Source organism: Euwallacea fornicatus, chromosome 1 (genome assembly GCF_040115645.1).
Source record: "Euwallacea fornicatus isolate EFF26 chromosome 1, ASM4011564v1, whole genome shotgun sequence".
NCBI lineage: Eukaryota > Metazoa > Arthropoda > Insecta > Coleoptera > Curculionidae > Euwallacea > Euwallacea fornicatus.
The window spans coordinates 6,904,883-6,919,203 of NC_089541.1; the positions used below are offsets into that span (position 1 = coordinate 6,904,883).

Consider the following 14,321-nt stretch of genomic DNA (forward strand, 5'->3'; position numbering starts at 1 on the left):
ATTTTAGCCTTGTTATTCCTGTACTAACTAGGCTAAGGTCGCATGTGACAGTCCCATTTATACATAGAAAAGGCAGCTTTTGTGCTTCCTACGTCTTTTAAGTAACAAAAAAAAAAAAAAAAACGTTAAGTCGAAACAGAAAAATATAGTGATTGAACAACATGTTCTTAAATTTGTAATTTTTCCACAAAAATAATTTGGCGAGTTGTACTAATACAGGATAATTCTCCCCCTAAAATCTAGCACGGTTTGAAATGAAACAGTTTGGTGTTGGAGCAATACCTAACGATTGCGCCTCTAGAAACAGTTGTCATGGACTGGTAACATTTTGTTTGACAGTGACGGAGTCACAACTTTTCCTTCACCAAATCAGCTAAAACCATAATTAACTTTGTTATTTATACCTTTATTAATGGGGGACATCGAAATTAAAGAACAAAAAGAAGAACCCAAGAAAATAGTTCATACATATCCATTAATAAGGGTAAGCAAAAATAGTTTCCATATCGATCCGATGCAAACTTTCCTGCTTAGACCGATTTTCAGCATTCGGATATGCCCGAGGAAACCAAAGCTGAAACGATGGAACTGGTTGTTACGGCTTGTGAGAAGTTTTCCTCTAACAACGAGGTAAAAATAAATTGCGAAATTTATTTAAAATCCGCCAGGCTTTTTACGTAATTTTAGGCAGCAGCTCGAATGATAAAAGATGAAATGGACAAAAAGCTGGGATCTCCTTTTCACGTTGTTGTGGGCGAAGATTTCGGTTTCGAGATTTCCTATGAGTGCACAAACTTACTATACATGTACTTTGGAGGAAATTTGGCTATAGTTATATGGAAATGTTAAAGCATCAATTTATAAGTGGAAACGGTCTGTGTGCCTTATAATAATAATAATAATAAATAAAACGCCAATAATAAAACTATTAACAATAACTATTTTAATTTAGTACATTTAACTCTTACCACTAATATGTAAAGATTAAAATTAAGTCAGTCGCTTAAAATCTATAACTATTGTATAAACACTTCGTAATAAATTTAATATAAACGTTGCTTTATTGTTAATACTATATAAAAAACAAGATATGTAAGCAGTTAAGACTTAAATCCTAGGGTACTTTATAGTGAGATAAAAAAATGAAAAACTATTTTGTATTAATTATTATTATTATTGTCGACGAGATCGGAAGAGTATGAATGGCATTAAGAATGTTCAAAGAGATGATAATACCCAGGAGAACGGTTATTAACAATATTAAAGCTATAAAAACATATGAAATATCAAGAACTAATCGGACCGTATAGGCTCCGTTAGGTATACATATCATCTCAAAACGCAATATAAGGAGAAGGGTAAAGTCAAATCTTCTCACTTACCCAAAATTTAAGATGTTTTCGTTAGCAATCCTATCTATCAAAATGGACTTCCACCATTTGCTGTAGATGACTTTGATACAGAGATAAAATAAACTTCAAAATATCGGTAATTTTTACGCAAATGTGGAGATTTGATTGTCTTCCATATTGCTTTTAGAAAGTAAGAAACATTGTTGGAAACTTATAAATTGGAATTAAAATTTTCATTGTTAAGTCAGTCACAATTCAACACACGTTCGTGTATTTATAGTTTTTGTCGTTTCTAGTGCATGCAAGTTTTCAATCCGGTATATTAAAAGTTTAACTCCCCCCGTAATTAACTCTATAATGTGGCAGATGAATAATACAATAGATTTAGGCCCAGTTTTTCAAACTCCTGGTAGCTTTATAGGCAAGACATTGTGTAGAGATTGAGAAATTTCCTAATATTCCTGTATTCATTTCGGCGAATCTATAACAATTATCTTGCCAGCAAAAATTCATGCCCGAGAATATAATAATCTGATAACGCTCAAGGCGAATAGATCAATGCCCTGGCAACTTTAATAAGATCGAGCTAAAGTTGCTAGTAGCATGATTTATGTCTCTGAGAGGAACTATTAATTAAAGTTCCGTTAAAAAAGTGGTAGCCGAATCATTAAAACAATTATCAATATTAAAGAAAATATCTCAATCAGCAACAATAACAACACACAGATAATCATTATTTTCTTGAAGCATTTCTACGCTACAAACTACAAGTTCACGAGTTCGACGAATATTTCGTCACGATTTCCTTCGTTAATTTGGCCAGGTGGAAAGCAATATCCCTGATGCTAGTAAAGTGAACGTCAACCGCCTTATTGTCGTTTTTAATTTTTGCCAGTTGTAAATTTGAACATTCTGGGTGCAGTCTATTGACGATTTCCAACATTGATTTGATTTTATCACCCTCTGATTCCTGCGAAAAATAAGTGAAATACATTTATATCATTTGCCAAAATAAGCAGTATCTAAAATGACAATTTTATTAATTTTCTAGAAGAGAGTGTAGAAACACAAACTGAAGTTCATGCAAATATTAGAACATTACCGTTCAGGCTTCAATTGTCGAATACAGCGTTATTCAACAAATGAATCCGGAAAGAACTCTACATTTCCTAAAAAACATAAAAGTAAAAACTAACGTGACGATAATATTGCTGATTTGGAAAAAAATGGCCTAAATGAAAAGTAAACGTATAGGAGAATTCAAAAATCAGCTAAAATATAAACATTAATTAAAAACCTGGAGCTGCTCTTTTTCACACACAACGATTCAATTGAAAAATACATACTTTTGACAATGTCCCTGCTAACTTCATTATCGCCACTTTAACTTTTTCTCCGCTGCTTACGCACTCCTCTTTTTCAGGTTCTTGAATGCATTTACACAACTGTTGAATAGTTCGCGTAATTTGTTCTGTACATTGCAAAACATTTTCCCTCTCGCGCGGCGACGAATATACCCCCGGTGAAGTATTCCTGACGTTTTCGTTTTGCTTCATCTGAAATCGGCTTGTGTTTAAGTAGCCAAAGACGTATCATATTGGATAGATACTTGTGATTTAATTGCATGCCAATTTGATGTTTTACTAAGACCCTCCCGCGTCTCGTACATACTAGTTGGTCTCTGATTAATTGGTCGTCTAAGTCTCAGACCGTATTCGATGTTGGTTTTGCCGTTGGAGATTCCGTGTGATGGCTCCAGGACTTGGTTCTACAAACATGAATTTTTCATGGAATATGGAGATTTTTGAACTTGTAAAATGGAAGTAATGTAAGTAAAGAAAAATTGTTTACCAACCTTTTTAAATGGCAAATCCGGTCCAAAAACTTAATATTTAAAAAGATGATAAATACATCTCACCTCACCAATATACTCCAGAGAATCAAATCCACTGTCCCCGTTCATAAATGGCTTTTGTGTCATGCGATTCTTCAACTCGAAATTCTCAGTTTGTAAATCCTTAACGCATTGCCTCAATTTAGTCACTTCCGAACGCAAGTCCGTAATGGTATTGTCTGAATTCCTCAACTGTTTCGTCAGCTGTTCCAGCATTTGATTGGTTTTGTTAATGCTATCGGTGGATATGCTCGTGATACTGTCAACATTGTTTGTGGAGGTTACCTAAGATATGTATGAATTGATAATAACTATAATAAACTGATCGGCAAGTCCTACTTCCTCGTCTTTACATAAAGGTACAGCGTAATCTTCATCTTCGGCAACGGAGTCATATAATGGATCGTCGCTGTCTTCAATTTCAGATTGTTGTCTTAACTGAATCATACTTGCTGCAATAAATGTATATCAATTGTAAGACTAAACAAGTTCATTTAATTTAGGAAAAAATAATGATAGTAGAAACCACATTACGCGAATGGAATTAATTTTTATATACCAAATTTTTTGTTACCACGACATCTCTTCTTACCTTTATCTGCACTTTGCCGTCGTTGTGTATCAACCAGAATATCGTAAACCAGGCTTTTGAGCTCCGGAGTCGAGAACCTGGCCAACTTTTGCCGACCTTGATTTCTCGTCGTAGATAGTGTGTTGTCTGACGGCAAGAATGGCACATCATTTAAATCTGTGGTGTCCGCGCAACTCAACCAAACTGAAAAGAAAACAATTATTATCAACCAAGATTATTACAGGCCTAATCATAGCGATAAAATCAATTTAATGGAACATGAATCATCCTCAATGAATCATTACTGCATGATACACACCGCTAATTCTTTTAAATGCCTTCATCTATCTGTGCTTGAATTTTTGCAAGAAAACGCTTAAACCGGTTGACGGTCCGATGAATTCTAAGTAAATACTACACAACACGTAAACATTATGCATTTTAAATACTTACGGCAGATTCCCTGAGATGTGACAGACCGGAAACAAAATGCGTTAAACAGAGATGGACGTAGTAACTTTTATTACCTCAATGCTAATAACCCGCCCCCACAACTACAGATATTTCACTAATAACTTCCTAATGACCGCCGGTAATAAAATGCGAATTTAGAACCAGTCTTTAAAGATTTGTCCACTTACTGCTTTCAGTTTCCCTTCGGTCTACTTCATCATATACGTCCATTACCAGTTCTTCAAACACACTATTTTGAAGCTAATAAGGGAAAGAAAAAGTGAATTTTATTGGTTTTTTAACATGTGCTTAGTTCTACCTTTTGTAGTTTGGCGAGAGAGGCTGGATTTGACTTAAATCCTGCAGAGGGCATAAGGAAATGGACGCCTGTGGAATGATCAGGTTTGCGAAGAGACAAATAGTAGCTAAACATGTCTGTTACTTCATACAGACTCTCAATTAATCGACTCATCATGTCTTTGTTATTGGCTTGCCTAGAAATGCGGAGAAAATGTATTATTTAAGCAAATGTATAAGCAATATGTAAATTTAAGTTTCTTATATTTTAAAGTGTATCAGAAATGAATTTGTATCTCATTCTGAGAAAAGTCTTCTATACCTAATTATATATGCCAAACCAGGCAAAAATGTTCAAAAAAATATATCACACCATTTTACACCAACAATCTATTGTGCACCTCCCTGCTCTAAACATTTTCAAGTATACTAGGTAGTCATTATTACCACAGCATAAAATCGTACATAAAATTCATCCCTGAGACAAACTTGGCAAAAAATAATCACTAATTATGATTGTGATAACTTCACTGTTTAAAATTAGTTAACTTCAACATGTTATAATACTCACCTTGCATAGTCTAAAGGTGTTCTTCCTTGATTATCTGGACAGGTGGGATCTCCACCATACACTAACAGTAATTCAACCTGTAACCTTTGGTCAGATTTTACTGCTACATGCAGAGGTGTTGAACCCTTTTCCTGAAGCACAAACTTATTTATTGCCAAAAAACCTATATCTAGAGGTAAATACACACATCATGAAAATAATTTGAATCTGCTCCTAGAGCCAATAACCTAAATGAAGTCTCCAAATTTGGAGTTCTAACACTAGCATGCAGTTGTTTGCCTAGTTCATTTTCCACACTGAGCAACCCATCCTCGTAATTTTCCCGAAAGGCATAGATACATTGTTGGTGTTTGGCTTTTATATATTCTTGTTTAGCACTGAAGAAAGAATATAATAGTTATATCATACAGTGCAGTGTAGTTAAAATAAAGCACTCTATGCTACTTAGTTAAGATTAACTTAAAACAACGGCAAAATTTATCAACAGTCATTATTTATCAAGGTTTATTGCAATATTATCTGGAAAAGGAATTAGAGAAAGGACATTGATGTGATACTGGGTTAAAAAATCGAACCACTATGCAATGGGTACTAATAAGGTTCTATGGATACAAGACACAGTTTGTTCAAATATCTGCTTTCTTTTGAGAATTCTCAATGTTACAGCAAAATTTGAACATATCATTTAGTAAAAAGTAGCCTAATTTCATTGTTGTTACACATTATATAGTGTACATGACAGGCTACAATATTCTTTATGATACATATTTTACAAAGTAGTTACCTACCTAATAGGATCTTTTGGACTAGGTTTCTTTTTCAATAATTTTGACCCATTTTCAAGTAAGGCATGTTCCCAAATATTATTGGCCCCATTATTGTTCAAAGTGCACACCATCTAAAATGAAATTTGATAAGGGCTAATGAGGTTTTAGATTATGTGAGCCACTGGGTTTAGTTTATTAGAACGCTTCTTAGATTACTCCTGGTTTAATACTCACATTAAGCTGATTAGAATTCCATGTACTCTTAAGTAATGATTTCACTTGACTGATGTGTCGCCCTAAACTCCGATGAATACTGCAACATTCCGTACACAATAATATGCCTTTATTAACTGACGCCCATGTAGCATCTAATAAAAAATAGAAATTAAAGAGAGCTTAAAGACAAAATGACTAATCTCGCCCTTTTACCTGGAGCACCACAATCACCACACACTTCGACATTTTGTCGAGATTTTGTCCGGGACATTTTACAATAACGTTTAAAGAAAAAACAGTAAGAATCAACAAAATTTCAAGAAAATTTGGAAAAACACAAATTATAACTTAACCATTTTTTATGATTTTTTTATCATTAATAATTCAAATGTCAAAGTCAAAGGTCACTCAATACCAAATTGAAGGATTCATTTGTCCAATGGGCGCTATATTGACGTGTTATATCTTCTTCTTTTTATCTTATATTGAAAAAGTGATTACAACATACTCGTTTAACAAAAAAATTGGGGCTTTTTGATATATCTCAGGATTATATTAAACTATTAAATCTAACCTAACAATATTTGAAGTTCTCTGCGGTTTATTATACCTGTTAGTTTATTATTTAGTTTATACTAATCAATTCAAAATAAATCATGAATAATATTGAATTACCTCAAGATAAAGAACCAGAAAAAATATTGGCCGATGAAGTGAGCTTACTGGTCATTGTTTTGGATACAAATCCCGCTCAGAAATTGCTTAGAGACAGACCAAATCAGCTCACTAATATCGTAGATTCCGTAATTGCTTTTGCTAATTCCCATTTAATGCAGAAAGCTCAAAATAAGTTAGCTGTTATGGTGTGCCATTCAAAGACAAGGTAGATGCATTTGTTTTTGTTGAAATGAATTCCTCACAAAAATAGTTGAAACTGCATATTTTTCAGAACACATATTTTAGAAATATCTGTAAATTTCCATGAATAAAAAAGCTTCTAAAACTTTATTTCTTCTAGAAATAATTATTATATCATTAAAATTATTCTTAATTTAGGATAGGGTTTTTTGTCACTGCAATATAAAATTCATGCCAGTATTTAAACAACAAATTGGTTCATTTATTTATCACAAAATCATTATTGAACTAGCTCTTGTTTGAAAACCTGAAAATTCTAGCCAATTTGTTTACCCTGCTCCAAGAAAAACTTTAGATGTCAGACAAGTAGATGGTCAATATGAGATCTTTTTACAAGTTGAGAAAACTGTGAAACAAAATATTGCTCAACTATTGGCGTCAGAGAATTCAGCTACTGTTGCCACTGAATCGTTATTAGCAGGTGCAATTGCTATGGCTTTATGTTACATTGCAAGAATACAAAGGACTAAACCAAGTGGAGTTAAGGTGCAGGCATGCTTTGCATTTTCACATATTTCGTTAATAATGAAATTGTCTTAAAGCTGAATGCAAGGGCATTAGTAGTATCTGGAAGTGGGGATTCTGCCTCTCAATACATGAACTACATGAATGTATTTTTTACTGCACAAAAACAAAATGTATTGCTGGATGTTTGTGCACTTGACCAGCATTTAAGCTTGTTGCAGCAGGGCTGTGATATTACTGGTGGACTTTACTTGAAAGTGCCTCAAGTGTCTGCACTATTGCAATTTTTATTGGTAATTTTTTTACATCAATCCAAGTTGTATATTATTTTAAAAAATGTGTGTGTTGTGATTTGTTAGTGGGTGTTCCTACCAGAACCTCCAATTAGGGAAAAATTGGTTCTTCCACCACCAGTCAAAGTAGATTACAGAGCTGCTTGCTTTTGCCATAGAGAACTTATTGATATTGGATATGTTTGTTCAGTATGCCTATCCAGTAAGTTTAATTAAATGTTTTTAACATTGACATAATTAATTTGTTGTAATCTTTTTTAGTATTCTGCAAATTCAGTCCCATTTGCACTACATGCCAGTAAGTAACTTTAAAAAATCTTTATTTAACATGCCCTATTTCAATAAGGTTAGAGAATTTTCTTTGATTGATTTTTTTTCAGTACTGTATTCAAAATTCCTGGTCCCCTTGCTGTGAAGCCAAAAAAGAAGAAATTAAAGCTTTAGGCGATATTTTATTAATAGGAAAAATTCCTTTGTTTGTTACTTTAATATTTAGTAGGTAGTTGCCAACCCTTTACATTAAACTATGATTTTTTAAATTATTTTTACAATATACATATATCTCAGTGGTTTGATTGATTTTCCCTCCTTTTTGATACTGGATAATATCGGCGCTGCACGTTTTGATGTAAGCTATCATCTAGATAGTAATGAAACATTTTCCATCTGAGTATGTAATATATTTTTGCTTTTTAGAGACTAATAGAACTAATTAAGCATATTGCAAAGGTATGTCTGTCTCCCTATAAGTGTTGTTTTTAGGATCACGGCTTTTTGGTTCGGTTCCGTTTCACATATATTAGAACGCTAGGTAAAGATGTACAAACCCCAAAACACAAATCAAGGGGGTATTCCTGAAGCAAACCGGCTTCAAGCCGAATTTAACGGTTATGTCTTTTAAAATATAGTCTTAATGACAAATTATCATCCAATATACAAGGTGATCTTTTTATTAAAAGTGGATTGCTGCTAATTTAACAATTTGCTAGATTTGGAGGGTAATAAAACAACGATTTTCTGCTAAAGAGGCGAAGGTCAAAGTTTTTACCATATTATGGACAGTTCTCGAAATATCCAGAAGCTATCTTCCAAAGAGTAGCTCCAAGTTACTCAAATCATTAGCCAAGCCTTGTGTGCTTGAGGACGTTCATTTTAGAACCATTTTTAGATTTATATTAGACATTATCGAGTGCGGCACCACCACATGTACAAGATTGGTCTAGCAAAAATAACAAATGTAACCTGCATCAAAAATTTCGATACATCCAAAGTGAATCTAAGTTCCCGTGGAAAGACAGTTTCAATCTAATGTGAGGAAATAAAACTACCATTCAATCGCTCCGATATTATTTCTTTATGTTACAATATGTATATTTGCAAACTACAGGTTAAACATGAATTTTTAAATTTTTATCTAACTTTATCACTGGTGTGCAGCACCTTTGCTACTATCAGTCCCAAAGCTGTTACGGCAGCCAAACTCAGGCCCGCTTTCCACCAAACTGTAGGGTCATTAGTCAAAACTCCGAATTCTCTGAAGTTTCTGTAAAATGTAAATTATATGTTTTTTTGCACTATTTATTACTTTGGATTGTTTGATTGCTAGATTAAAGAACTCGCTCGATGATACCAAACTTTGTAGAAGCTGCAACACTTTATTTTAGAATCATGCGACGAATTGGAAATAGAAAAAAAAATGACAAATCAAATTTAGCTAATAAAAATACAACTTAACTAATGATTTTGAAACATCCATGAGCTTAATATAAAATTCCAAACATGCGATAATTGTAGATGTAAGTCATGCTGACACATACAACTCCGAATTTCGATTCTTTCCACGAAATTTTTATTAGTAGGTAGTTAATCAATGAAATATTGTTAATAATGAGGGACTGCCAATTAAGCATCTACTCTCGATGTTAGAGGTTGTAAAACAGTCACAAACAAAAAGGGCGACAATGGCAATCGTAATAAATTAAAATCAAAAACCTGCAAAATTCGTATAACCACTCGGTAGGTTGTGGACGCACTAACAACATATGAACCATGCGCCGCAAAGGACTGGAAAATAAAATTACGTTGTCACAAACTTTCCCGACTTCAAAACAAAACAAGAAAATAAGGTAAAATTATTCGCAATTATATACGACAAACCTTGTTTTATAGAATAAAATCCAGGCTGCTTGAAACCGACTAAAATGATTTGAATATAAAGAAATCTGTTTTCGGAAATAAATACTTACGGAAAAGCAGCCATTGTTGCCAATTTAATAAAAACATCCTTTCTAAAGTGGCCTCTGACGCTAAACCTTTGAGGTGGTAGGATTTTGTATTTTTGGCAAAAAGTTGCTGGCTGCAATAGGTATTCCTGCCTCACCTCTTCTAAATCATCCTTGCAAGCGACTATTAACACTGGAATTTTGCTGTCAGCGAAATATTTCTAAAAATGGTTTTTATAGAAAAAGGGCTAGGCAACAGCTTTATAATGTACTATGTAAATACGAGCGATATACTCGAAACTTTTAGGATTGTTGATGTCATATACCAAACAGGCCACATCACACTGGACCTCGTGAGGTAATAATGGGTCAGACACATTTTTTACGTTGATGTCTCGTAACACCATTATTTTCTCTTGACCGTAAACCTGGACTGTGCTAACTAAACAATTTGGAGTTCCAGATTTGTCTGACTCTATGGTTTTTGACTAAAAAACTCACCAATAAACAAATATATATATACATAAAAAGTTTGTTAACCTACATCCACCACATTTTTGAGAAAACTTCTACAAAATGTCGATTTTCCCGAATTCGACGGACCAATTACGTGGCATTGATACACGTTTCGACTGGATTGTTTCTTTGCTAAATCCAATTTCTTTTCTCTAGTCACTAAAACATTTGTTTTGTTAATATAAACCCGGTATTATTGAAAAAAATATACCAGTTATGGCTGAGAGCTGACTTTCGTTTTCATAAACGTTATATCCTAAATAAGCTAAATATTCAAATGTTCTGGGCAAGTCAATCAGAGTCATGAGGGCCCATTGACACATATATCCCTGATATGTTATCCAACCTAAAAGAAAATAATGTGTTAGAAAGTTGAAAATACCCAAATATTTTATATTTAGCTAGCAACACAAATAATGAAAGAATAGTTCAAATTTTAAACCAACTTTTAAACCAATTTTATTCCTGTATAATATAGCAAGTGTAATAATAACAAATTAAAATGCATGGACAAAAATACCTGTAGGAAACAAAACCAACCTCTGTCATTTGTCTGCACCATTGAACTAACATCTGGAGGCCAAGCTGGTGAAGGACAAGTGGCAAAAAGCTCTTCATATTCAGTCGGCGACAATGCTTTATCTCTATCTTTGTCAAATCTTTCGAAAATATGCGTTAAAAACTGTTGCCCTCGGTATGAAAGTTCTGTCGTGCTACCCGAAGGAACTTTGATACTGCAAAGAATATAATTTTTTTTAATATACCTATAAATCTTTGTATTCTTAGTCTTACCTAGGATGTAAATATTCTTTGGAAATATTTAAATTATCGTTATATCCAAATTTCCTAAGCACAGTCCAGGTTGTCTCGTTCCTACCCCGCTGTATGAACAAGCTGTGCAGGTATAGAAATCCTTTTAATGTTACACTATTTTGGCACACTCCATCATCTAAGTTTTTTCTCAAAACCGCTTTTACGTCGTCCAGTACTTGCGGTTGTAGAGGTGCGTTAAAACAACGCGATTGGAAGTTATTCAGTTCTACATCGTTCAGTAAACCATCACAGTCAATGTCGCAGATTTTAAATATTCTTATTAAAGCTTTTTTACAGGGCTCAGTTAACTAAAAAGTATGAGGATGGTTTTTATGTCTTGGTTTGGGGAAAAATCTTACATCTGCTTTTTCAACTGAATATATTGGAGATGTGGGATGCAGAACAGCCTTTTGGGCATAATAAAACATTTCTGAGATGTTTCTCAAAGTTTTAGCTGAACATTCAATGCATGTTTCAATTTCCGAAAAATCCTCCATTATTTCATAAATTCCCTAAAAGTCACAACTTTTAAAACTCCCAAAAATAGTTTTTTGCCAAATGATCACTTACATCAATAGTTGAATATTCAACAACATCAATTTTATTGCCTACAAGCACCACAGGGCACTGAGAGTCTGGATGATTTTGTCGGATTAAAGGCATCCAATAAGATGATATTCTGAAAGAAATTGAACAAATAATAACGGGAAGCCAATTTCTATTCAGCATTCTTACCTTTCAATTGATTCATCATCATCCACAGCATAAACAATACAAACTACACTTGCCCTTCTTATTTGTTCATTCAATTCGGCCTCATTTTGCTCTGAAGTTGAATAGTCGACAATATTGGTAGGAACTTGTTCAGGAGTCACGTCGGCGGGTATTGTAATTTCTTCAGCTTTAGGTGGGACACTCTCTGGAAATTCCTCACTTACCAAAGAGAGTATAAGTGATGTTTTTCCCACACCCTTGTCTCCAAGTAGTAGGATTCTTACTGTGCGTTTTAATTGTGATTTGATGACCATTTTGTTTCACGCTAAAAGCAAAAATATTAGATTATCATATATGGAGGGATGAGTATAGTGCTTTTTTTAACATTAGTCATAATTAAAAAAGTAAATATAGGATTACATCACTGCTTACACAATGCATCCAAGACAAATGTAAAGTACCTACCAAAGGTGACATATAGGGAAAAGTTGTCCAATTTAGGTAATAATGGAATAGTCTCAACTAACTTCGAAAAATGGCTCTTGAATTTCAAATAATATAAAAGAAATCGAAATTTAGAATTTTGATTTACAGCTAATTACCTAATAACTTTAGTTACCTAACTCCGTAATTTAACTGACTTTTCATATCTGTATCCAAGGGGAGCCTACAGTCTATTTACCATTAACTACTAACACATTGAGTACCATAGCAGATAGCAGTGTCTGTTTTTGATATGCTTTGTAAGGCTACAATAAACAGCAGTGACTATTAATATTTTGTTGTGCCAGACTGCAAGTGTGCAAAACTTAGGTGTCTGCCATTGGTCTCTTCACCACTCCATTTGTGTCTGCTCTGGTCTCCAGGTTGAACATTTTCCCCACCAGATACTAGCATTTGTTAGTTGCTTTGTTGAGGAGCTCTTTGATAGAGCCCTTAATATTAAATTCTGATGCCAAATAGGTTAAATAAATATTAAAAAATATGTTGTATGAAAAATTTCATTACAATTATATATTCAGAGTTCAAATTTTTGAAGGTACTTGGAAGTTCAAAAATGTTTCTTTCCCTGCATAGTTTTTAGAACTCAAAAAGGGATGGTCCAGTGCCTTAGATAGTGGTGTGATTGTTTTCAAAAGTAGAGAATTCAACACTACAGCAAATCTGTTATAATATTACTCACATCATGAAAGTTTAGACGAAGAAATGTAGTCTACAGGGGGATAACATGGCATGATTTTGTTTTTACTACTGCCTCCACTGTACATCTTCATTTGAGGATCAAGTATGACCAGAGGTATAGCCCTAGATTCTTGGTAGCTAAAGGTGGATAAAACTTAGAGAGCAAGTGAGGAGGCAGTTTAAACCTCCATATGGACAGTAATGATAAATGATGCACAAGGATTAAAATATACAAATAACAAAAATATTTTGGTATTAAGAGGCAAACTAATTATAATTTAGATAATTTACTTGCCTGCCTTAAAGTCTCCCAGTAATTTACATGGAATTAAGCGGCTTCAGTGGCATAACAATTGTTAACACACACAACACTGTAAAGTTTACCCTAAACACTACTAAATTCCACAGTTTTAATGGTTCCTAATTAATTTTTTTCGGGGAAACTAAGGATCACAGGAGACAAAAATTTTCTTTTTTTTGCGACAACTTTGGACACTTGCGTCACTGCACATGTGACAATTAACTTATTCGGTATAGTCATTAACTGCTGGCAAAGATTTCTTTTGTCTACATACTTCACACGCTAGAAAAGGACGCATAGTAATGTTCGCTGTTCGGTCAAATTAATGATTTAACGTCAAGGGAGGTGAATACGGTTTGCCAAATTGTGCATATTTTCGGTTGGCGAGGACACTGCATGTTAATAATCACGTGTCATACTAAAGATGCCAAGCTTAAAAGACCTCCTGCAAAGTCCTTTGTAAAACGTAAACTAACCAGATAAAAAATAGAAAGAAAAATATTACGATGATTTCACGGGTGTCGTTCACGTGGCCCTCCCGCGCTGTATTAATTACGTCAAATAATAAACGTTGAAATTCTAAAAATAAATTCATTTCTATTAACAAAATAGGAATAGGAGAGTACCTTGTTTCAGGAAGATTAGCATTCATACTTAAAGTTATAAATAAAGCGGCTAATCGATAGTAAAGAAAGGAGATTTAACTTATTTTGCCTTTTCAAGTAATAAGCAATAAGCTTACCTGACATAACTTCAAATTTTAAGATATTTAATAT

The 14,321-nt window shown here is 33.6% G+C and overlaps 4 protein-coding genes across 6 annotated transcripts; 2 read left to right on the top strand and 2 right to left on the bottom strand.

The window, feature by feature from the left end:
* The first annotated feature begins 47 nt into the window (after positions 1-47).
* LOC136347650 (dynein axonemal light chain 4) lies at positions 48-951 on the top strand. The gene is made up of 3 exons (XM_066297873.1): positions 48-484; positions 547-630; positions 688-951. Exons 1-3 carry the CDS (start codon positions 413-415, stop codon positions 847-849), a joined length of 318 nt encoding a protein of 105 aa, XP_066153970.1. The 5' UTR covers positions 48-412; the 3' UTR covers positions 850-951.
* On the bottom strand, positions 921-6,507 carry Git (ARF GTPase-activating protein GIT1). Its single transcript, XM_066295968.1, has 13 exons — positions 6,335-6,507; positions 6,140-6,273; positions 5,927-6,036; positions 5,326-5,515; positions 5,139-5,269; positions 4,590-4,764; positions 4,459-4,531; positions 3,839-4,021; positions 3,586-3,698; positions 3,271-3,531; positions 2,962-3,120; positions 2,699-2,908; positions 921-2,322 (listed from the first exon to the last, which is right to left on the bottom strand). The coding sequence occupies exons 1-13, from the start codon at positions 6,390-6,392 to the stop codon at positions 2,125-2,127; spliced, it is 1,995 nt and encodes a 664-aa protein (XP_066152065.1). The 5' UTR covers positions 6,393-6,507; the 3' UTR covers positions 921-2,124.
* Tfb4 (transcription factor B4) lies at positions 6,500-8,369 on the top strand. The gene is made up of 6 exons (XM_066297613.1): positions 6,500-7,004; positions 7,300-7,525; positions 7,582-7,797; positions 7,864-7,999; positions 8,059-8,095; positions 8,178-8,369. The coding sequence occupies exons 1-6, from the start codon at positions 6,778-6,780 to the stop codon at positions 8,239-8,241; spliced, it is 906 nt and encodes a 301-aa protein (XP_066153710.1). The 5' UTR covers positions 6,500-6,777; the 3' UTR covers positions 8,242-8,369.
* A 758-nt stretch (positions 8,370-9,127) lies between these two features.
* On the bottom strand, positions 9,128-13,926 carry Miro (mitochondrial Rho GTPase). Of its 3 annotated transcripts, XM_066295694.1 has the most exons (13): positions 13,540-13,926; positions 12,084-12,387; positions 11,919-12,027; positions 11,708-11,860; positions 11,328-11,656; positions 11,076-11,269; positions 10,747-10,881; positions 10,564-10,694; positions 10,292-10,507; positions 10,044-10,240; positions 9,955-9,993; positions 9,790-9,861; positions 9,128-9,340 (listed from the first exon to the last, which is right to left on the bottom strand). In XM_066295694.1, exons 2-13 carry the CDS (start codon positions 12,374-12,376, stop codon positions 9,208-9,210), a joined length of 2,001 nt encoding a protein of 666 aa, XP_066151791.1. In that variant the 5' UTR covers positions 12,377-12,387; positions 13,540-13,926; the 3' UTR covers positions 9,128-9,207. The 3 variants fall into 3 exon arrangements, with proteins under 3 accessions (XP_066151791.1, XP_066151872.1, XP_066151961.1); XM_066295775.1 differs by lacking the exon at positions 9,955-9,993 and having other exon boundaries at positions 13,540-13,916; XM_066295864.1 differs by lacking the exons at positions 9,790-9,861; positions 9,955-9,993 and having other exon boundaries at positions 13,540-13,918.
* Between the last annotated feature and the right edge of the window lie 395 nt (positions 13,927-14,321).

What these genes read in the sequence shown, in the direction of transcription:
- LOC136347650 (XM_066297873.1), top strand. Translation starts at nt 413, where the DNA reads ATGGGGGACATCGAAATTAAAGAACAAAAAGAAGAACCCAAGAAAATA. An exon ending in ATACATATCCATTAATAAGG is followed by an intron (nt 485 to 546) that starts GTAAGCAAAAAT and finishes ACCGATTTTCAG; the next exon opens with CATTCGGATATGCCCGAGGA. An exon ending in AGTTTTCCTCTAACAACGAG is followed by an intron (nt 631 to 687) that starts GTAAAAATAAAT and finishes ACGTAATTTTAG; the next exon opens with GCAGCAGCTCGAATGATAAA.
- Git (XM_066295968.1), bottom strand. Translation starts at nt 6,392, where the DNA reads ATGTCCCGGACAAAATCTCGACAAAATGTCGAAGTGTGTGGTGATTGT. An exon ending in GGAATTCTAATCAGCTTAAT is followed by an intron (nt 6,037 to 6,139) that starts GTGAGTATTAAA and finishes ATTTCATTTTAG; the next exon opens with ATGGTGTGCACTTTGAACAA. An exon ending in ACGGCAAAGTGCAGATAAAG is followed by an intron (nt 3,699 to 3,838) that starts GTAAGAAGAGAT and finishes CATTTATTGCAG; the next exon opens with CAAGTATGATTCAGTTAAGA.
- Tfb4 (XM_066297613.1), top strand. Translation starts at nt 6,778, where the DNA reads ATGAATAATATTGAATTACCTCAAGATAAAGAACCAGAAAAAATATTG. An exon ending in GTGTGCCATTCAAAGACAAG is followed by an intron (nt 7,005 to 7,299) that starts GTAGATGCATTT and finishes TGAAAATTCTAG; the next exon opens with CCAATTTGTTTACCCTGCTC. An exon ending in CACTATTGCAATTTTTATTG is followed by an intron (nt 7,798 to 7,863) that starts GTAATTTTTTTA and finishes GTGATTTGTTAG; the next exon opens with TGGGTGTTCCTACCAGAACC.
- Miro (XM_066295694.1), bottom strand. Translation starts at nt 12,376, where the DNA reads ATGGTCATCAAATCACAATTAAAACGCACAGTAAGAATCCTACTACTT. An exon ending in GCAACAATGGCTGCTTTTCC is followed by an intron (nt 9,994 to 10,043) that starts GTAAGTATTTAT and finishes AAATCATTTTAG; the next exon opens with TCGGTTTCAAGCAGCCTGGA. An exon ending in TGGTTATACGAATTTTGCAG is followed by an intron (nt 9,341 to 9,789) that starts GTTTTTGATTTT and finishes TACATTTTACAG; the next exon opens with AAACTTCAGAGAATTCGGAG.